This window comes from Sorex fumeus, unplaced genomic scaffold (genome assembly GCF_029834395.1).
Source record: "Sorex fumeus unplaced genomic scaffold, SorFum_2.1 ptg000064l, whole genome shotgun sequence".
Lineage (NCBI taxonomy): Eukaryota > Metazoa > Chordata > Mammalia > Eulipotyphla > Soricidae > Sorex > Sorex fumeus.
Window position 1 is genome coordinate 2,571,900 of NW_026606121.1, and position 22,420 is coordinate 2,594,319.

General features: G+C 51.0%; 1 protein-coding gene across 2 annotated transcripts in view; it reads left to right on the forward strand.

Moving 5' to 3' along the window:
* Positions 1-1,422: 1,422 nt before the first annotated feature.
* The window catches only part of USP42 (ubiquitin specific peptidase 42), a 41,424-nt gene continuing 20,426 nt past the window's right edge, over positions 1,423-22,420 (forward strand). The window contains exons 1-5 of one of the 2 annotated variants that reach the window (XM_056128494.1): positions 1,423-1,548; positions 2,722-2,811; positions 5,810-6,059; positions 11,689-11,889; positions 21,955-22,065. In XM_056128494.1, coding sequence (XP_055984469.1) covers positions 5,819-6,059; positions 11,689-11,889; positions 21,955-22,065 — 553 coding nt within the window. In that variant the 5' untranslated portion in view covers positions 1,423-1,548; positions 2,722-2,811; positions 5,810-5,818. The remainder of the gene's footprint in view (positions 1,549-2,721; positions 2,812-5,809; positions 6,060-11,688; positions 11,890-21,954; positions 22,066-22,420) is intronic. The other variant, XM_056128495.1, reaches the window with a different exon arrangement.

Sequence of the window (22,420 nt, forward strand, 5' to 3'; positions counted from 1 at the left end):
AGGATGGAGCCCTGTGCGAGGAACCAGGCATTTCTGGTTCTGGTTTGCTTCTCATCTCGCCCTCAAACCCCATCGTCTGAACGCAGTTTGCAGGATTGCCAGGGGAGGGGGAGAACTCCAGGGAACAGGTGGGGTTTGTTTGATGCTGGAGATTCAACTCAGGGCTCATGACGCGCGCAAGGCAAGCGCTTGGTCACTTGGCCACCTCCCTCTGGGCCAAGTTTTTATTGCTTATAATTCCCTTTTCTGCCCAAGCGACTGTGCGGGGCGGAGAGAGCTTCACGGGCTAAGCACATTCCCTGGATGCGGGACACCTGGATTTGATTCTCCGCACGGCATGGACCACCCTCCCGCCCCTCCGCCAACGCTGCCTGGAACGGCCCCTGAGCACCAAACCCAGAGTAGTCCCTGAACTGCACGCGGTGGCTCTCCCGGCAACCGCACCCCTTCCTCCCCCACAAAAAAAAAGAAGAATAAGTAAAGGCGGGGACATTTGGTCAACAGAATGTGACATTAGATGCCACAAGTGGTTTTTTAAATTTATTTTTTATTAGTGAAATACCACGAGATACAGTTATAGACTTACACATTTTTGTGCTTGGGTTTCAGTTATACAATGATCAAGTACCCATGCCTCCACCAGCGCCCATTTTCCACCACCACGGGTCCCAGCATCCCTCCCACCCCTTATACCCCCCCATCCCACCCTGCCTCTGCCACAAGCGTTTTTGAAAGAGTCCGATGCTAAGGTGGCTCTGACGGATGCGGCTGTGGGTCCTCCCGGAGAACCCTAGGGAAAGGCAGGCCCTTTCCGGAGTCCCTCCGGAGGGCGTCAGCGGCAATGGACCGCGGGGAGCGCGCGGGCGGGACGGCGGTCCTGGAACCCCGCGGGACCTCTGAGCGGGACGAGAGAGGGTGGCGGTGCGGCCGCGGCTCCAACCCGCTCTCCCGGAGGCCCGCGGTGGAGACGCCCGGCCAGCGCCCTTCTGCCACCCCGAAGACGCTCACGGACGCTGGCGAGCCCGGACACTCTGGTGGAGGCCAGCCGGGCGCAGGCCGGGTCCGGAGGAAGCTGCTTCACGCCCCCGAGCCCGGCCCGGGCCCGGCGCGGCCGAGGAAGCGGCCGCAGCGGCGCGAGCGCAGACACGCGGCGCGGCGCGGCCCGCGCGCCCGGCGGGGCGGGACCTCGGCCGCAAGGCTCGGCCAATCAGCGCGCGGCCTGCGTCGGCGCCCGGCGCTCCAGTGACGCGCGCGCCCGCCCGAGCCCGCGGCGCTGGGGCGCCGGCCCCTCCCGCGCGGGCCCGGCCCGTTAGCTGCGCCCGCGCCTCTGCGCGACGGCCCCTGGGCGGCGGCGCGTGCGGGCGCGGCCCTGGTGCGCCCCCTGGCGGCCCGGCGGGGCGCTGCGGGCGCGGCGCTGACCCGGAGGCGGCGGCGGGGGTGCCCGGATGGAGGCACGTCATTGTCCCCCGCCGGGCGGCTGGGCTGTGTGCGGCGGCGGCGGCGGCGGCGGCGGCCGAAGGGGATGGAGCGAGCGCCGAGCCGGCTCAGGTAAGCGCCCGCCTCCCTCCCGCCCGCCGCCGGCCGGCCGGGGCCCCGCCGAGCGCCGCGCCCGCCTCGGCCGCCGCCGGCCCGGCCGCCCCGCAGCCGGCGCGGCCCGCCGGGGGCCGGCGCGGCCCCCCGCCCGCCGCCCCCTCCGCAGCCCGGGGCCGCCCGGGGACCCCGCGGCGCCCGGGTCCCGCCGCCGCCCGCCCGGCCGGGCCAGGCCGCTGGGGAGGGGGCGGCGGCCGCGGCGGCCGGGCGGCGCGCGCGCGCGGGGCGGCGCGGGGAGGCCGGACCCCCCGGGTTGCCATGGACACCGGCCTCCCGCCCCCACCGGCCCCCGCCCGCCCCCTCGGGCTGCGGGCCGGCCCGGCCGGGCGGCTCCGGGGCGGCCCGGGTGGGCGTGTGCCGGGCCGCGGTGCCCGCCGCCCCCCGCGTGGCCGCCGCGCCCGCCCCCCGGAGCCCCCCCACGGGCGCCCGCGCGGGCCCGGCCCCCGCCCCCGGCCGCGCCGCCCGCTGTCCGAGCGCCCACGCCGGCCGCCGGCGCCGGGGCCCGAGCCGCGTACCTGCCGGAGGTGGGGCGGGCCGGGGGGCGCGGCCGGGGGGCGGCGGGGCGCGGCGGCCGGGGTCCCGGGCGGGGGGCGGGGGCGCGGGCGGGCGCGGGCGAAGTTTTCCGATCGGGGACTTTCACCCCGCGCTCGTGAAGGCGGCGCGGTGACTTTTGTTGAATGGCCCTTTCATGCCCGGGGAGGCCGCGGGGCCGGCTGCGGACGGGGGACACGCCGGGGGGCGGAGAGCGGAGACCCGGGGAGCGGCCCCCTCTTCGGGGGGCGCCGCGCCGGCCGGGGGGCCGGGCGGCGAGTTCCAGAGCGGCGGCGGCGGCGGCGGCGCGCTCCTGCCCGCGGCGCTCATTCAAAGCGCACCCGGGGAGACGAATAATCAGTTTCGCTTAATTGTTTTTATTTGGGGTCAGTTTCACTTTCTCTTCCCTGTCATTGGAGTCAGCAGCGCCCGGGTCCGCAAAGGTTGGAGCCCAGGTGGTGTGGTTTGGGCCGCCCTGAAAGTCCCGAAAGTCAACGGAGTGTCTTTTTGTTTTTTGTTGGTTTTTTTCTTCTCTCTGTTTTTAAAGGTGGTCTCTTTTTCAAGGCTTTCTTTTTCTTTTTCTTTTTTTTCTCTTCCAAGTGGCGATGCTACGAGAACGCGGATTACATTGTTTATAAAGAAGAAAGAGTGTAACACTTTTTTACTTGTTTTGCTATTTTTAACCTCAAGGTATGTGGAGTGCCACAGTGTTTAAACTAGTGATTTTCTTCTAAATATGAAAAAGAATGGTGCGGTGCGGCATTTGGTCTCGGGGGAGACGCCGTGTGAGGGACTGAGAGGGTTCAGACTTTTGAATGAAAGATTGTGCTTGCAGCACAGGAGACATTTGTCAACTCAGTTCATCTCATTCCTTCACACACAGCCAACCTTGATTTCCCTGCTGGGGTTCTTTCTTTTTCCAACGTGCTTTTGTAACTTTTCCACATATCACCAGAAGATGTTGAAAGGAGTTTTAATTTACATTGAAGTAGTTGGCTAACTGCCCCGAGGTTAACAACAGGGCTGTTTAGACAATCTGAGAGAAGGGACAGCACTGTGGCCTCTGGGTCACCGTCTCCCTCCAAATGCAGCTAGGTCCTGGGTGCGTCCTGAGCCCACGCAGGGGTGAGATGTGGCCCAAGCTAGGTTTGATCCCGGCACGGGGGGGGGGGGGGGGGGGGGGGGGGGGGGGGGGGGGGGGAGCAAAGCACAACTCAGTGCTTTGACTGTAAAGATGAAAAATGGGGTTTTTGGTTTGTTTTCCCAAAACTTTAATGCTGTATCTTCTTGTTAATTTTTTTCACTTAAGATTCTTCCCCCCCCCCAAAAAAAGGTAACTAGAACCAGTCAAATGGTTTTATTTGGTCAGTTGTTAATGATTGTCCTGTTGTCCTGAAAGAATGTTTATTTTGGGAAAATCAGGTTCTTGTGATTTAAGGTTATCCTGAACCCTTTAACGGTTCCTTATTCCTCTATTTTGGGGGGTTTCTATCCTTTCCTCCTCTCCCAGCTGGAGTGCTGTGTTTTCTCTTGACTATCAGAGGAGGGAAGTATAAACTTTATTTGGGTAATATAGCTATATAGCTCAAACTTTCTTCCCCGAATGAAAGCTTGAGCTTTCATGCATCTTAGGTTGACTTCAGACTTCAGTTTTGTCAGGCTTATTAAGCTCCAGTTAACCTTTTTTTCTGTTTGGACCTGAATGCCACCAAAATTTCAAGATTGATCTTTCTGAGAAGTGAAACCATGTTAGTTAAACATCGACAACAAAATTTAGAATTTAAAAATCTTAGTGTGGGGCCACAGTGGTTGTTGAGCGGATAGGGCACTTGCCTTGCATGCGGCCGGCCTGAGTTTGATCCCCAGCACCCCATCTGGTCCCCTGAGTCCTCCAGGAGTGATTCCTGAGCTCAAGCTAGGAGTAAGCCCTGAGCACCTCCTGGTGTGGACTCCAAACAAACAAAAATATGAAAGAAAGAAATGAATAAAAACCTTACTGTGGGGGAGCTGAAGAGAGAGTATGGTGGAAAGGACGCTTGCCTTGAACAATCCCCAGCACCCTATGTGGTCCCCGGAGCACAGCGGGTGTCACCCCCAAAACAAAACCCTCACTGTGAGCATGCAGTGCCAGCAGTGTTTTTACTAAATTGAAAAAGATTTTTTTAATGCAACACCTTTTAGGTTATTCCTAATTGATAATTGTTTAAGGACCCAATGAGAGACTATAGAAATTGGTCCTAAAAGTAAACTCGAGTTCCTTTGTAGCTCCGGAATTCCTTCCTTCCTCCAGCTGCTGAGGCCTGTAGGGAAAGCCTTCTCCTGGCCAGGTGGGGGATTGTGCAGAGCAACAAGTGGAAGGGCTGCTGGACTGCCACGGAAACCAGGGGCTCAGGGGATGCAGGAGTTGTCTAGGAAAGGACCCAGAAATAAAATTGTGTGTGTGAGAGAGAGACAGACAGACTGACTGACTGACATTGGGAACATACCGGCTTCTGCTTGGGGGTTACTTCTTGCTCAGTGCTCTGGCATTGTTCTGGAGGGGACCTACAGTGCCAGGTACCAGATTCGGGGCTCCTATTTGCAGAGGGCTTGCGAAGGACTGGAATCCCCTTTCACTCCCGCTTCAGTTCTTTGGAGCAAACAGATTTTAAATTGAGTGGTGGGAATGGAGACTGGTAGGAGGTTGAAGGAATGGAAGAAGGTGGAAGTCCAGAAGCATCAGAGCTCAGGGACAGCATGTAGAGTGGGGTTAGGACTGTGCAGGACATTGCCAGGTCAGCTGGTGCCAAGCAGTGTCAGGGTGTGTGGGCATGCCTGGGGGCTTCCCTGAGGAGTGGCGTCTCTACATGATGGCCACCGAGCAGTTTATTTGGGGGTTGGGGGGGCACATGGAATGCTGGGGATGGAACCCAGGCCGACTGCATGCATGGAGGTGGCCCAGCCACAGTCATGGGCAAGTTTTGGACACATTCCTCAGAGGACTCTAATGGGGCCAGCATGCCCACTCCGGCTGGCCCCTGAGCAGGTCCCATGAGTCCTTTGATCTCTTACTGTAGGTCCATCATGGGAAAAAAGGTAGAGTGGGTCAGATCGAAAATGCCTAGCATGCGAAAATGCTCAGTTGTGGGCCTTCTAAGACTTTAGGAAAGGATCCTGAGAAACTTATAATTAAGTACTTTCAGAACATGTATGTTCATTTGATGCCAGTAACCGCTTAGTACTTTCATTTGAAAAACCGCAGAAATGTGCCCATTCAGAGAAGCGCACTTCAGAGCTGAAACTTCCCTATTGGAGAAGAAAGTTTAATGTCATTTTTTTGCACTTTATACTCAAAATTAAAGCTGAATTCTCTCTAAGGAATTGTGTATGAATTGAAAATCAGAATCTGAGTGCTTTAACATTCTAGTTGCTTAGAACTAGAGGGGTAATGTTATTAATCAAGGTACCCGGGTAAAAACTAAAGTATCTGATAGTGGGCATGACGTAGAGTGAGAAGTTCATATCAGATACCTCATTGAAGGTTTTGTAATAAAAAGATTGCAAAGTGTTCGAAAACACTCTTTGTTGTATTTTCGGTCACTGCTTGAAAATATGAATAATTAGAACGATCTTGAGAATCTGACAGTAATATCAAGCCAGTTCCTTTTCTTACCTTCCTGAACAAATGTGTGCTTTCCGTCTTTTGCAGAGTTGAACAATGACCATAGTTGACAAAGCTTCTGAATCTTCAGACCCCTCAGCCTATCAGAATCAGCCTGGCAGTTCTGAGGCTGTCTCACCTGGAGACATGGATGCAGGCTCTGCCAGCTGGGGTGCTGTGTCTTCCTTAAACGATGTCTCAAATCACACACTTGCTTTAGGACCAGTACCTGGTGCTGTAGTTTATTCCAATTCATCTGTATCCGATAAATCAAAGCCATCACCACAGAAGGATCAAGGTATGTAAGACTTCGTAAGAGACAGAATTACTGCAGGAACTCCTGTCTGCGGTTCCTCCGAGGGCTTCCCTGCAGCACAAGGTTCCACCTGAGTGGCCAGCGGCATCAGCAGTGTTTCATGAGCTTCCTTGGCTGCATCTTGGCGATTAATACCACCATGGTGTCTTCTAGTTACTCAAAAGTTTGTAGTTTCCTGTATTTTCTGATCCCCTTTCCCCACCTTGGCTTCAGGGATTAAGTCCAGGAACTCACGCATGCAAGGCAGGTGGTCTTCCAAGACACTCGACTATCCTCCTGGCCCTTTTTGTTTTTGGTTTTTGTTTTTGGCTCACACCCAGTGGTGTTCAGGGCTTCTCGCTCTGCACTTGGAGATCATGATCACTCGATCACTCCTGATGGGGCTTGGGGGGACCCTGAGGGGTGTCAAGAATTGAACCCAGGTTAGCCAGGTGCAAGGCACGTGCCCTACCCTCCATATATCGCCCCTGCCCTATGTCTCCTGATTTTTTTTGGGGGGGGGGGCACATATCCAGTAATGCATAATTGGGTTACTCCTGGCTCTGCACTTAGGGGTCACTCCTGGCAGTGCTGGAGGATCACATGGAGTGCCAGGGATCAAATCAGGGCTTGCCACATGCAGAACATGCACTTAGCCTGTGGAGCTGTCGCTCTGGCCCTGCAGGTGGTTATCAGTGTTTTTTGTGAGGGGGAGGGCCAGGGTTTGGTTAGCCATACTCGAAGGGACCACATGGTCCTTGGAACCAAACACGGTCTGCCTCATACAAGGGCAAGTACCTCAACCACCTCACCGTCTCTGTCATCCAAGGAATGCTGCTTTGCATTGATTTTTCTTGGGGGTACATCCTGCCATTCTCAGGGCTAACTTTTGGCTCTATGAAAATCAGGGATCACTTCTTGGGATGCTCAGGGAACCATGTGTGGTATAAGGGATAAAAACTTGCTTGGCAACCTAGCCTCAAGGCAAGTACCCTATCTGCCGTACTCTCTCCAGCCTGTTTTTTTTTGGGAGCATTTGCTGTTGTAGCTTTTCATTGCCTATTTAAGATCATCTGTAGTTGATCTTAGTTGAAAGAGGGCTGATAATAGAAGTGTTATATTTCTTCAAAACTCTCTCAAAGCGATAACATTGGTATGGTAATAAGTCATCCAGATAAAATAAGCCACTGAAGGACAGAAGGATAGTACAGTGGATAAGGCGCTTGTCTTGTATGCAGTTGACCTAGGTTCGTTCCCTGGCATCCCACTGGGAGTGATTCCTGAGTAAGCCTGAGGGCCAAGAGTAAGCCCTGAGCATTGCTAGGTGTGGCCAAGGGGGAAAAAAAGCCATTGACATTCTGTGTGGTGGAGGCGCACTCAGGGACAAGCTTGGGGACCTTGTGCTAAGGCATGAACCTGCCATTCCAGCCCCCAAAGCCATCCCCAGCCCAGCCTTTTGCTACTTTTCCCGGGTGCTTCTGAGACTTTGGATCCTGAAGCTTTGAGAAGCCAGGGTGGATGGAGTTAGCTCCCACCTGGAGCAGAGCAGAGGAAGTCGGGTAGGATGGCTGTGATGTGGGGAGTACATGCTTTGCTGACTGCATATATGAGGGTTCTGCATCTCAGCACAAAACACCTGACTGTGAACCATTGAGAGTGAGTCCGCACCAGGTCCCACTGGGCTGAGCGCGAGTTCCCCACAGGAATTTTTGGGGGCTCTTGCCTGCGCCCCCCCCTGACAAACTCGTTTCCTATTTCTGGCTTTGCACTCTTGTTTCCCGCCAGATCCAAGCACCCTTTTTCACATTAAACACTCGTTGATATCAGCTCAGTAGAAAATCATGGATGATTTGAAACTTTTCTTTTTCTTTTTCTTTTTCTTTTCTTTTTTTTTTTGGTTTTGAGGTCCCACCTGGTGTTGCTCAAGGCTTACTCCTGCTCAGGCTTAACTGGTGGGACTTAGGGGACCCTACAGGGTGCCAGGGATTGAACTTAGGTCAGCCACGTGCAAGGGAAATGCCTTACCACTGTACTACCTCTTCAAACACTGATTTGGAACTTTCCAAAATAAGTAGTTTCTTTCTTTGTTTTATTTTATTTTTTTTCTTTTGGGACCACACCCTAGGGATGCTAAGGGCTTACTCTTGACTCTGCACTTAGGACTCACTCCTGGGAATGCTTGGGGGACCCTGTGGGATGCTGGGGATCGAACCTGGGTTGCCTGCTTATAAGGCGAATGCTCCACCTGCTGTACTATCATTCTGGCTCCGATAAGTGTTTTTTGAGCTTCACCTGAATTCTGTTGACATAAGTGTCACTAGTGATTGGCTTATACATATTAAAATAGGAACCTTTTTTTATTTTTTGAGTTTTAGGGCCACTCTCAGAGGTTTTTAGGGCTTACTCCTGGATCCATGCTTAGGGATCACTCCTGGTGGTATTTGGGGGACTATATGGGGTGCCCAGGATGGAACTAAGGGTACTGCTTGCAGGGTAAGTGACTTACCCCTGTCCTGTCTCTTCAGCCCCATTGGAAAAGTCCTTGAGAGCATAGGGTCCATGCTTAGGAATGTGTCTGGTAGCACCGTAGCCTGAGCCTTAAGCCCATCTTCTTACTATGGCACAGGAGTGACACCCTCCTGCCCCTTCAGTGTGGTGCTCTTTTTTTTTCCTTTTTGGGTCACCCCAGTGACGCTCAGGGGTTACTCCTAGCTCTACACTCAGGAATTACTCCTGGTGGTGTTTGCAGGACCATATGGAATGCCGGGGATTGAACCTGGGTCGGCTGCATGCAAGGCAAACGCCTTCCCCGCTGTACTGTTGCCCCGGCCCACATGTGGTGCTCCTACGGCATGTGAGGGCAGGGAGGGAGGTGATGGCAGGGCTCTGGATGGGGTTCACACACAGGAGAAGCATGTGTGTCGGGGGAAGGGACTGGCTTCTGTACATTCTCTTAAGCGTGTTCTTTCTTTTCAAACCTTTTTTGGGGCGCAGGGGAAGGGTGTGTCCCAGCAGCACTGGGGAGATATGAAGGCGACAGTTTGACAGTGAATCCTGCCATCTGTTGCTGTGTACTCTCATATACACGCATGCACGCACACATGCACACATGCATGCACACACGCACGCAGGCACACGCACGCACCGACTATGGCCTCCACCTTTTTGCTCCTTAGTGCCCCACTCTCTGTGTCCCAAAGCCAAGACTTCAGATTTCATCTATGAGTGTTTTGATGTATAGCTAAAGAATTTAATATGTGTTTTTTTCCTGTGACATTTTATCTATAAGCTTTTCTTTTTTCTTTCTTATGAAGGTGTTGTGGGTTACAGAGTTATTCACAGTTGAGTTCCGAAATGGACCTACCTCATCACCGGTGTCCCCTTCCCTTCCGCCCCCTCCACACAGCCTGCATCTTTCACAGGGATTTTTTTGGTTTGATTATTTGTTTTGGTTTGGGGGCCATACCCAGAGATGTTCAGGGGTTAGGTCTAGCTTTGCACATAGGAATCCCTCCTGCAGAGGTTGAGGGACCGGACGGGATACTAGATGAAGCCTGGGTGGACCTCGAGCTGAGCGGATACTCTTCCTGCTCTACTATTGCTCTGGCCCCAGGGACACCTGGGCCATGCCTGGTGGAGCTGAGGGGACCATGTGTGGTGCTCAGGATGGAACCCGGCTCAGCCGCAACACAAGTGCCCACCACAAGCATTCAGTCTCCGGCCCAACAGACACATGTTTAAGTTTAGTTGTAGTTTGGATCTTATGATTTAGATATATATGTACACCACACCTCTGATTCTAAAAGTTAAAAACTTAGCCTCTTTTTGGGGCTGGAGTGATAGCACAGCGAGTAGGGTGTTTGCCTTGCACGCGGGCAGCCCGGGTTCGATTCCCAGCATCCCATATGGTCCCCTGAGCACCGCCAGGAGTGATTCCTGAGTGCAAAGCCAGGAGTAACCCCTGTGCATCACCGGGTGTGACCCAAAAAGCAAAAAAAACAAAAAACCAAAAAACCCCAACTTAGCCTCTTTTATTTATTTTATTCTCTTGACCATGTCTGGCAGTGCTTAGGGGCTCGACCTGGCTTTGTGTTGGGGAGTCACTCTGGTGGTGCTCAGGCCACCATGAGGAGCTAAGGTCAGTCCTGAGCAGGGCATGTCCTCCACACCCTCTTCTGTTGCCCTAAAGTTTCTTTCATCTTGGAACCTTTTTTGTCTTTATGTCGATTTAATAGGGAAACTGATGGCTTAGCGCCCCATCTTCTGGATCCGAACCTTGTTCTTCTGGCCCATTCTGGTCTCTAGTGACCATCTTTTTATTTATTTATTTATTTTTATTAATTTTTATTAGTGAAACACCATGAGGTACAGTTGTCGACTTACAAATTTTTGTGATTGGGTTTCGATTATACAATGATCAAATACCCATCTCTCCACCAGTGCCCATTTTCTACCACCATGGATCCCAGTATCCCTCCCACCCCCATCCCCCCCATCCCACCCTGCCTCTGTGGCAGGGCATTCCCTTTTGTTCTCTCTCTCCTTTTGGGTGTTGTGGTCTGCAAAAGAGGCATTGAGTGGCAATCATGTTCAGTCCATACTCTACTTTCAACATGCATCTCCCATCCTGGGAGGATCCTCCAAACCCTTTATTTGGTGCTCCCTTCTCTATCTGAGCTGCCCTTTCCCCTAGAATGCCCGGCTGGCCTCTAAGCCATGGAGTAATCTTCCTGGTACTGGTCTCGGCTATTCTTGGGTATTAATCTCCTATTTTGTTACTTTATGTCTCCCAGATGAATGCAATCTTTTTATGTCTATCCCTCTCTTTCTGACTTATTTCGCTTAGCATGATACTTTCCATGTAGTACCACTTGTATGTAAATTTCATGACTTCATCTTTTCTAACAGCTACATAGTACTTCATTGTGTAGATGTACCAAAGTTTCTTTAACTGGTCATCTGTTCCAGGGCATTCAGGTTTTTTCCAGATTCTGGCCATTGTAAAGAGTGCTGCAATGAACAAACAAGTGCAGATGTCACTTCGACTATACATTTTTGCCTCTCTGAGATATATTCCGAGGAGTGATATTGCTGGGTCAAATGGGAGCTCAATTTCTAATTTTTTGAGAATTGTCCATACTGTTTTCCAAAAGGGTTGAACTAGTCGGCATTCCCACCAACAGTGAAGGACTGTCCCTTTCTCACCACATCCGCGCCAGCATCGGTTGCTTTTGTTCTTTTGGATGTGGGCCAGTCTCTGAGGTGTAAGATGGTATCTCATTGTGGTTTTGATCTGCATCTCCCTGATGATTAATGATGTAGAGCATTTTCTCATGTGCTTTTCTGCCATTCGATTTCTTTGAGAAAGTTTCTGTTCATTTCATTGCACCATTTTTTGATGGGGTTGGATGTTTTCTTCTTGTGGAATTCAACCAGTACTTTATATATTCTTGATATCAACCCCTTGTCAGATGTGTATCCGGCGAATATCCTTTCCCATTCTGTAGACTGTCTTTGTATTTTGGGGTGACCATCTTTAGGGCTTTGATCAGATTCACGCTGGATGAGTTGCTGGTCAGCCTCAGAAACGTGCATGGTTTTCTTTTTTTTAACTCTAGTCTTCTTTCTCTAGCCCTAGGTGATGGCATTGCTCCTCCACAGAAAGTTCTTTTCCCATCTGAGAAGATTTGTCTTAAGTGGCAGCAAACCCACAGAGTCGGAGCCGGGCTCCAGAACCTGGGCAATACCTGCTTCGCCAACGCAGCCTTGCAGTGTCTGACGTACACGCCACCCCTCGCCAACTACATGCTCTCACACGAACACTCCAAGACCTGTAAGTGCCCTGCACTCAGCCGCGGCTGACCACTCCCCTTCCCCTTCCCTTTGAGATGAAAGTGAAGACTTAAGCCAAGGAAACAGCAAAGTCAGACTCTGAGTTCTATTCGAATTTCCTACAAAAAAATTTATACTTCAGGGGCTGGATCAGTAGTACAGCTGGGCAGGCGTTTGCCTTGATCCAAGTTCAGTCCCTGGCATCCCCAGATACGATCCCTGAGTGCAGAGCCAAAATAAATCCTGAGCAGCACGGGACATTGCCACAGAACAACAAAATACAATTTTGTACCTAAGTTGATTTGTGAAGTTATTTAAAAAGGTTTTGTCAGCACCTGGCATTTCTGAGCTCCCTTTCTGACTTTCTACGTAAATGACGGGTGCTGCCGGCCAGTGTCTTGGGCCTCGCTGGATGAAGAGTCCCAGAGGTCGGAGAGGTAGTACGGTGGGGAGCATGCTGGCTTTGCACACTGTCCGTCCCCCGAGCCGGCTAGAACTGAACCCTGAGCCAGGAGTAAGCCCTGAGCACCGCCACTTGTGAGCCAAACACCAAAAGAGAAAAGTTTAAAAAAACCCTCTCAGGAGCCAGAGTGATAGTACAGCGGGTAGAGCATTTGCCTTGCATGTGGCCAACCTGGGTTTGATCCCCAGCACCCCATATGGTCCCCCAAGCACCACCAGGAGTAATTCCTGAGCACAGAGCCAGGAGTAATCCCTGAGCATAGCTGGGTGTGACCCCAAAAAAGGGAAAAAATAAAACCCTCTGCCCCTCCTTATAGCCCCATGTGGCCGGGCTTGTGGGCCTTGCTGTCCCATCTCTGGAAACCATCGCGGACTTTTCCTTCAGCTAGGAAGAGCTCAGTTTTCAACCAGAAGGGTCATTAACGGTTGTGTGTGTGTGTGTGTGTGTGTGTGTGCGCGTGTGCGTGTGTACATGTGTACATGCATGCATGTGTGTGCGCGCGCGCGTGTGTGTGTGTTCAGGTGCTATTTAGTAATTACCAGCCTTGTGTTTTATTTTTGAATAGTTGTTTAATTGATGGAGAATTTACTATGGTTCTTTTAAAACTCTCCCTAGTTTTAAAATAATACTTGTGAAAAATTTGGAAAGTATAGAAATTTTAAAGAAAACAGGAAAATCACTTAGAATCTCACTGCCTAGAGGTATTTATTTTTATATGTAGTAGTTTTAAATTATAGGGGCTGGAGCAATAGTATAGTGGGGAGGGCATTTGCCTTGCACGTGGCCGATACAGCTTCGATCCCAGCTTCCCATATGGTTCCCTGAGTGCTGCCAGGAGTAATTCCTGAGTGCAGAGCCTGAGCATCACCAGGTATAGCCTAAACAAACAAAGTAGTTTTAAATATTCTCTCCATTTCTGAGCCCATGGCTCCTCCCCGACAGACAGCCTTTTCTCACTTCTGTGCTTAATGAGAGGAGGGTGTGAATAGAGACAGCAGTAGCACCTGATGACAAGAAGAGAACCCATGGGGGTGGAGATAAGTACTTGGGCAAGGTGCTGGCCTTGCATGTGGGGTCCTGGTTCAATCTTCTGTATCATGTATGGTCCCCCAAGCCCCTTATGAGTGATCCCTGAGGATAGAGTCAGAAGTAAACCCTTGAGCATGGCCGGTATGGCCGAAGAACAAAACAAGAAACAAATTCAGATGTACTACTGTTTAGGATTAGGGGCCTAGCTTATGCCATTGGTAGTTTCTGTTTTTCAAGCTTGATTGAGGTTAATTTGATATACCATAAACTGTACTTATTTAAAATATACAATTTGGTTCATTCTGACATTTGTGTTTACTTACGAAACAGTTACACTTAATAAAGTGAGTATATTGGCTAGAGCAATAGTACAGAGTAGTGCGTTTGCCCTGCTTGTGGCCCACCCAGGTTCAATCCCCAGCACCCTGTGTGGTCCCTGATCAGAGTGCAGAGCCAGGAGTCAGCCCTGAACACATCCTGGTGCGGCCCAAGAAACAAAGTGAATATGTTGATCCTCCCATTGAAGTTTGTCAGAGCTCTTTAGAAGCCACTCTTATCCCTTCTGCTTTGACTACCTCTGATACACTTTCTGTCCACACTAGGTTAGTTTGACTTATGTTTTGTAGAATATCATCTAGGTGGAAGTATATGTGCACATTCTCATATTATCTCCCTTCTTTCAGTCACCCAGACAGTTCAGGATTATCCATGTAGGTGACACGTATCTGTTGTGGTTGCCAGGGTGTTCCCTCAGCCCCCCACCTGTTGATAGACAGGTTGGTTGGTTTTCATTTGGACAAATAAAGTTGTTGTGGGTGTTTGTCAACAAGGGTTTTTGTTTCTGTTTTGCCCCTGCCTCTCCCTCTGTGCTCAGGGATCACTTCCGGCATGGGATGCCGGGGATTGAACCTGGGTTGGCTGCCTGTAGAACACGCCCTACCCTCTCTGGACCCTCACTGCCTTTTTCTTTCTTTCTTTTTTTTTTATGTAGGAGTACTGCTATTTATTCAGCCACTGATTGGCTGATTGAATTGTGCATGAACTCCACCTTATTTTTTTTTTCATTTTTTATAATTTTATTTATTGAATCACCATGAGAGCAGTTACAAAGCTTTTGGGTCTAAGTCTTGGTCATACAATGAAACACCCATACCTTCATCAGTGCCCATTCTCCACCCCCAACAACCCCAGTATACCCCCATCCCACACCCTCCCCCTACCTGTGGAGCAGATGATTTCCACATTACTCTCTCTACTTTGATCACATTCAATATTTTGACACCAGACCCACCATTATTATTTGAGATTTTACCCCAACACTCAGATCTGCTGAAAAGGCAACAGTAGACAATTGTTTTCTATTGCTGGTTATGAATAACATATGATGTCACGTGGCTGCAGTAGTGGCCACGCAATTTTGAAATTCTGAAATTTTAACACTTAAATCTGGAGGGATTTCTGCCAAAACCTGCTGGGTTCCGAGATTTGCTCCTGAGTCTCTGGGATCATGGCCATTAAGAGCTTGATCAGGAGCCAGAAAGGTCATTCGTGGATGATGACTTGGGGTCTTGTTGGGGTGGGGAGGACAGGACCGGCTCCACCCCCATCCTGTGAAGCCCAAAATGTCTCATCACTGCAGGCCCAAACCTGACTGTCTGATGGCCTCTGGAGGATGGTGGCCACCGAGCCACCAGTGGAAGCAGGCGGAGGGACAACACCCTTTCCCCCCTGGGTTGGCCTGGCGACAGTAACTTACTGCGTGGTCTGGACGCATTTCTGCCAAAAGCTGCTGGGTTTTGAGATTTGTTTCTGAGTCTCTGGGATTATGGCCAGTAAGCAGCTTGATCAGGAGCCAGAGAGGCCGTTTGTGGGCGATGACTTGGGGTCTCGTTGGGACAGGGAGGACAGGACCAGCTCCACCCCCATCCCGTGAGGCCCAACAAGTTTCGTCACTGCGGGCCCAAGCCTGACTGTCCAATGGCCTCTGGAGAATGACGGCCACTGAGCCGCCAAGGAGGAGCAGGTGGAGTGACAACACCCTTTCCCCCCTGGGGTGACCCGGCAACAGTAACCTACTGTGGAGTCCGGATGCATTTCTGCCAAAAGCCGCTGGGTTTCAAGATTTGTTTCTGAGTCTCTGGCCAGTACTTACCCTGGCCGTTAAGCAGCTTGATCAGGAGCCAGAGAGGCCGTTCGTGGGTGATGACTTCGGGTCTCGTTGGGGTGGGGAGGACAGGGCGGCTCCACCCCCATCCCGTGAGGTCCCACGTGTCTCGTCACTGCAGCCCCAAACCTGACTGTCCAGTGGCCTCTGGAGGATGGCGGCCACCGGGCTGCCAGGGGGAACAGGCCAAGGCACGAAACCTATTCCCACCTGGGTTGGCCCAGCACTGGTAACCTACTGCAGGGACCGGAAGCATTTCTGCCAAAAGCTGCTGGGTTTCCAATAAAAGAGAGAAAACAAAAGGGAATGCCCTGCCACAGAGGCGAGGTGGGATGGGGGGGCATGGGAGGGATACTGGGATCCGTGGTGGTGGGAAATGGGCACTGGTGGAGGGATGGGTATTTGATCATTGTATAATTGAAACCCAAGCACAAAAATTTGTAAGTCTACAACTGTACCTCATGATGTCTCACTAATAAAAATAAAAGAAAAAAAAGAAAAGAAAAGGCTGCTGGGTTTCGAGATTTGTTTCTGAGTCTCTGGGATCATGGTCGGCCATTAAGCTCCTCCAGGAGTGACCCCGGAGCACTTCAATCAGGAACCAGAGAGGCCATGCCTCCAATTATATAGCTGAGCCGGCGGTGGTTTGTGGGTGTGTCTCCCACATACCTAACTTTTGGCCATTTACTTTATTGGTAAACTTTGCCCCAAGTTTTTGGGGTCTGGCCAAAGGCACAGAAGCAATTTTGGGGTATCTGGAAGTCTGAAGGCGCCATCAGGCTGCTGATGCACTCGCCTCACAGGTACAGATTGACCTGCTGGCGGCACCATACCCCCTCGCTGCCTTTTTAACATGCATTTCCCTAATTAAGAAGCAGTGATGTCCTGCTTCTTAATCTTGCCACTGTTTCCCTTGCTGTTTGGGCTTTACTTATGAATGGGATTGTTCTCTTAATTTCTCCTCATAGTTTGCATATGAAAACATAGTTTATATGTTGATTTATGTTTGCTGGCACCTTTTTAGGGGGTTGTTTGGGCTCCATCTTGTGGTGCTCAGGGCTGACTCCTGGCTCTGTGCTCAGGGGTCACTCCTGGTGGGGCTCAGGGAACCATATGGGGTGCCGGGGATTGAACTTGGGTTGGACACGTGCAAGGCAGATGCTCTACCCACTGTACTGTCTCTCTGGCCCTGTATCTTGACGTGTTATTGAACTAACTTCATTTCTTTTTTTCTTTGCCCCCCCACCCCCTCTCTTTTGTTACCCTCAGCAGTACTCAGGGTTACTCCTGGCTGCACTCAGGAATCACTCCCGAGGGATCATTCCTGGTGGGCTCCTAGGGCCACATGTGGTGCTGGGTTCAACTCTGGTCAGTCGATAATTCTGACTTCATAGACCGATTTCGGAAATGTTTTTCTCTCTCTGATAATTTGGAAGCATTTAAACAAGATGGGTATTATTCTTCAGATGGTTTCCAGTACTTAGTCATCAGTGTTCTGGGCCCAGCTGGACTTTTTTGCTTCTGTTTGTTCCCGGGGTGGTGTTCTGGGCCCTCAGGCAGCTCCTGGCCCTGTGCTCCTGGTGGCTGGGGCACTGTTAAGACCTTGGTCGTGCTTGCTCGGGCCTGTGGAGCCAGGGCTGTGGCTCTTGTGCTTCTTCTACCCTTAGGGGCTTTGGCTATTGTTGCAGTGTCTGTGCTTCGGATGCTCCAAGCTTTCTCTCCCGTCAGTTTTTGGGGGGTGTATGATTACAGAAATGTGTCTGTTCCTCTAGGCTGCTCAGTTTGCATCTCTCTGTGGATAGCAGTGTTTTAGGATTCTTTGTATCAGGTGTTTTGTGATCCTTTGTATCAGTTTTCTGTTGTAACTTTCTTATACTTGTAATTTTTTGTTTTGCTTTGGGGCCATACCCTCTGTGCTCCGGGGTCACTCCTCGAGGAGCTTAGGGGCCACCATATGTGGATTGAACCTGGGTCTGCCACATGTAAGGCACATCCCTTACTGCACTCTCTGGACCTTTTTTGTTTTGTTTTTTGTTTTTTGGGGGGCACACCTGGCAATGCTTGGAGGTTACTCGTGGCTCTGTACTCAGAGATACTCGTGATGGGCTTGAGGTACCCTATGGGATGCTGGGGATTCCTCCCAGGTCAGCCGCATGCCAGGCAGGAGCCCTACCCACTGTACTGTGTCTCCGGCCTTGGACTCTTGTTTCTGATTTCATTTCCCTTTTGTTTGGGGCCCACACCTGCCTGTGCTCGGGGTCATTCTGGAGCATGGAGGACTAGATGGTACTGGGGACGCTTTGGCACGCAGAGCCTGCACTCAGCCTCTTCTGCTAGCTTTCCAGCCCATGCTTCTGATGATTTCTTATCAGTTTTCTCTTTGATGAACCTAGTAAGGTTTTTTTCTTTTCTTTAAAAATAAGGGCAGGCAGGGGCTGAAGCGATAGGACAGCGGGGAGTGCGTTTGCCTTGCACGCGCCAACCCGGGTTTGATTTGAGTAGTTCCTGAGTGCAGAGTCAGGGGTAACTAACTTACCCCTGAGCATCACCAGGTGTGACCCAAAAAGCAAAATAAATTAGGGCAGGCAATCAGGACCATTCCTGGTAATATTTGGGGGGTCACCAGGGCCGAAACAGTATTTGGGGGCCCACATCATCCTGGAGAATGAAGCCAGGACCTCACCTACACACGGCCTGTGCTCTGCCCTGGTCACATCCTGCCCCTCCACAGCAGGAGGCACGTACCCCAGCCCTGCTCTATTCGAGTGTTCTGTGCGGAGAGCAGAGATCCTCTTTTCTTTTTTTTTTTCTTTTTGGGTCATACCCAGCGATGTTCAAGAGTTATTCCTGGCTCTACACTCAGGAATTATTCCTGGCGGTGCTCGGAAGACCATATGGGATGCTGGGAATTGAACCCGGGTTGGCTGCATGCAAGGCAAATGGCCTCCCCGCTGTGCTATCACTCCAACCCCAGAGATCCTCTTTGGAGTGGAAGCTTCTCTGCATATGTGTTAAGCCCATCTCTCTAAATACTTCGTTTAATGACTTTCCATGTGTTTGTGTGTTTGTGTGTGTGTCTGTGTGTGTCTGTCTGTGTTCCCTCTCCCTGTTTGCTTCTGTCTTGTCTTATGGATCACTTTTCCTGGTGATTCTTTTTTTGAGGGGGTGGGCCACCCTGCTGCGTTTAGGGACTACTCCTGGTGCAGTGCTCCGGGGTGGTTTCTGGCAGTGCCCAGGGAATCGTGGTGCTAGAGACAGGACCTGAGCCTCTTGCACGCAAAGCGCGAATGTGCCCCAGTCCCGTGAGCCCTTTCTCTGGCCCTTCCTTGATGATTCTTTCATTCTTTTTTTTCTGTAAAATTTTCTCCTCCAGAATTTAATTTTGTGGTTATCATTTGAGGGGTACCCCCCCATCATTTTATAGTTTTCGTTGTTGTTGTCGTTTGGGGGGCACTGCCCACAATATGCAGGGGTTTACTCCTGGCTCTGCACTTGGAATTACTCTTGGTGTGCTTGCAGGACTATATGGGATGCCGGGGATAAACCTGGCTCAGCTGCTGCCAGGCAAGTGCCCTCCCTGCTGTACTGTCCCTCTGACCCCCTCATTTCATACTTAAAAAAAAGTTGCGGGCTGGAGCGCCTTGCACGCGGCCGACCCGAGTTCAATTCCCAGCATCCCATATGGTCCATATGGTCCCCTGAGCACTGCCAGGGGTAATTCCTGAGTGAAGAGCCAGGAGTAACACGGGTGTGACCCAAAAAGAAAAAAAAAAGTTGCTTTCTGCATAGGAGGTGCCTGCAGCCGTACCTGGCAATTCTGGACGTGGTGGTATAAACCAGACACTTGAGTCTCAGCTCAGTGGTTGGGGGCACTGGGCCACACCCAACAGGCAAGAAGCCCTGTGGTCTCAGGGATCAGACTCAGGACTTGGCACGTATGGGGCATGTGCTCAGCCTGTCGCTGTGTCACACTCGTCTAAATACAGTCTTTGCTGCCATCCGGGCGTGTCCCCTGCGCGCAGGCTCTACACGTTCCTCCCCTCTGATCGCCATCTCTCGAAGCACTTGTTCTGCTGCTGCTGCTGTTTTGCCGCTAGTACCCTTGCTTGAGATTCGTGACCTTTGTCTGATGGCCAGACATGATTGCCTTTTGAAAAAATTTCCTCTAAAAGTCATTTGAATGATGTTGATTTTGATAGGTAAAGAAATTCTTGGGGACTGGAATGATAGCACAGCAGGTAGGGCATTTGCCTTGCACACAGCCGACCCAGGTTCGATTCCCAGCATCCCATATGATCCCCCAAGCACCGCCAAGAGTAATTCCTGAGCTCATGAGCCAGGAGTAACCCCTGTGCATTGCCGGGTTTGACACCCCCCCAAAAAAAAATAAGGAAAAAAAAAGAAATTCTTGGCTGACTTTTTTTTCTTTAGTACAATGAACCTTCCATTCCACTCTTTTCCTAGTCTGTAGTTTCTCCTCCGAAGCTTGGTGAAAGGGACTTGCCCCCAGCCGTTTCACTGCTTTGTTTTGAGTTTTGGTCATTTCACCTTGATTTGTCTTAATTATTTATTGACTCTTTTGGTCACACCTGTTGATGTCAGGGGTTACTTCTGACTCTGCACTCTGGAATTACTCCTGGCAGTGATCAGGGGACCATGTGGGATGCTGGGGATCGAATCTGGGTTGGCTTCATGCAAGGCAAATGCCTTATAACCTTGATTTGTCTTGATATAGGTAATTTTGAGGAAAGAAATGTGGACATTCTGAGCTTTTTGGACATCTATGGTTGGTTCTTGTACAATGTGGGTTGTACTGGATTTACAATATTTTTGTTTGTTTTGTTTTTGGGTCACACCCAACTGTGCTCAAGGCTTGCTCCTGCCTCTGTTCTCAGGGATCACTCCTGGCAGTGCGCAGGGACCATATGGGGTGTCAGGGATGGAATCCAGGTCGGCTGCACACAGGGCAAGCACCTTACCTGCTGTTCTGTCTCTCCGGCACTCCCATTTTGTTGTTGTTGTTAGGCCACACCTGGCAGGATTTAGGATTCTTTTCCTAGCTCTGTGCTCAAGGATCCCTCCTGGCAGGGCTCAAGGGGCCATATGGGGTGCCTGGGATTGAACCCATTGGCCGCATGCAAGGCAAACAGTCTTCCTGCTGTACTATCTTTCCGACTCCTGAGATTTACAATATTATCAATCATATTTAAAGTACAGTGATAGAACAGCAGGGAGGGCGTTTGCCTTGCACGCGGCCAACCAGATTCAATTCTTGGCGTATCTCACATAGTTCCCCTAGCTCCTCAGGAATGATGCCTGAGCACTGCTGGGTTTGTAGCCCCCAAACCAAGATAAAACCCAAAAAAACTCAACCCTACGTTTTATGGGTCTGTCATTCCAGCCCACACCCCCACCAACGAGTATGCCTGGTGTCACTGCCGGCCTGACCTCAGACTCTGCTCCCTCGGCTGTCCTGACCCGCTTGACCTTGCAGTGGAGGGGGCTGGAGTGATAGTACTGTGGGGATGCGTTTGCCTTGCATGCAGCTGACCCAGGTTCAATTCCCTGCATCCCATATGGTCCCCAGAGCACCGTCAGGAGTAATTCATGAGTGTGGAGCCAGAAGTAAACCCTTAGCATTGCCAGGCATCACCCAAAAAAGAAAAAAATCATCTTCCAGTGGAATTGGATCCTTCTAGACGTTCTTCATTTTTTTGTCTTTTTCCTTTGCTTCCATTTGCATCTTTGCTATTATTTTGTCTTCAGCTTCTCTTTGAGCTTGAGTATCCTTGTCTTGATGCACTGTGCTTTCCCTATATACCCAGTGTCTCTGGAAAGACTTGTTTTAACTGTTCCAGTCTTTCTGGTGCCGTATAAGGGGAAGTGTCTTTTCCCACAGAACCGTCGAGAGTCTAGGCTTTGGTGTGAAACAGAGCAGTCTTGGGTGAGCCACCGACGCCTCTTGGCACCACGTGGATCGCGAGTTCTGGCCCATCTCCTGCCTGGAAAGCGCATGCACTGCAGACTCAGCTTTTGGGTCTATTAGCAAAATTAAAAGTAAACGCTGGAGTGATAGCACAGCGGTAGGGCGTTCGCCTTACAAGCGGCCAACATGGCCGACCAGAGTTCGATTCCTCTGCCCCTCTGGGAGAGCCCGGCAAGCTACCGAGAGTATTCGATATGCCAAACACAGTAACAACAAAGTCTCCAATGGAGACGTTACTGGGCCCACTCGAGCAAATCGATGATCAACGGGAGGGCCTTTACCTTTACCTTTTACCTTTAAAAGTAAACACAAGTGCAGGGTTGAGTGTCCAGTACGGTGCCCATCCTTCTTGCTTCAGCCGTGTGCTCTCTATTGATGACATGCAGACAGCTAATCCGGGGAATTGTCATCTGTTCTCTTTCAGGCCACGCAGAAGGATTCTGCATGATGTGTACAATGCAGGCGCACATCACCCAGGCACTCAGTAATCCTGGGGACGTTATCAAACCCATGTTCGTCATTAACGAGATGCGGCGTAAGTACCAGCAATAGGAGTTTACATGAGCATTTATTAGCTAATTGATCTTAATGGCTCAGCTGGTAAAAGATGAGCCCCTTGTGTCCTACAGAAGCAGTTTGTCCTAAGTGCTTATGTCTTTGATTAATAATCAATTTTTAGGAAAACATTTACTCTGTGTACAATTTGAAACATAAAGCACAAGACTCTATAATAGAAAAGACGTGAGTTTCACATAATCAATTAACATTTTTTTCGAATCTCAATTTGTTAGTCACGTAACTGGTAATTGATGATCAGTGCTGGGCTGGCTGTGTCGGCTGCCCGGCCGGGCCTGAGGACAGGCTCCGGGGCTCTGCTGGCGCGGGACTCA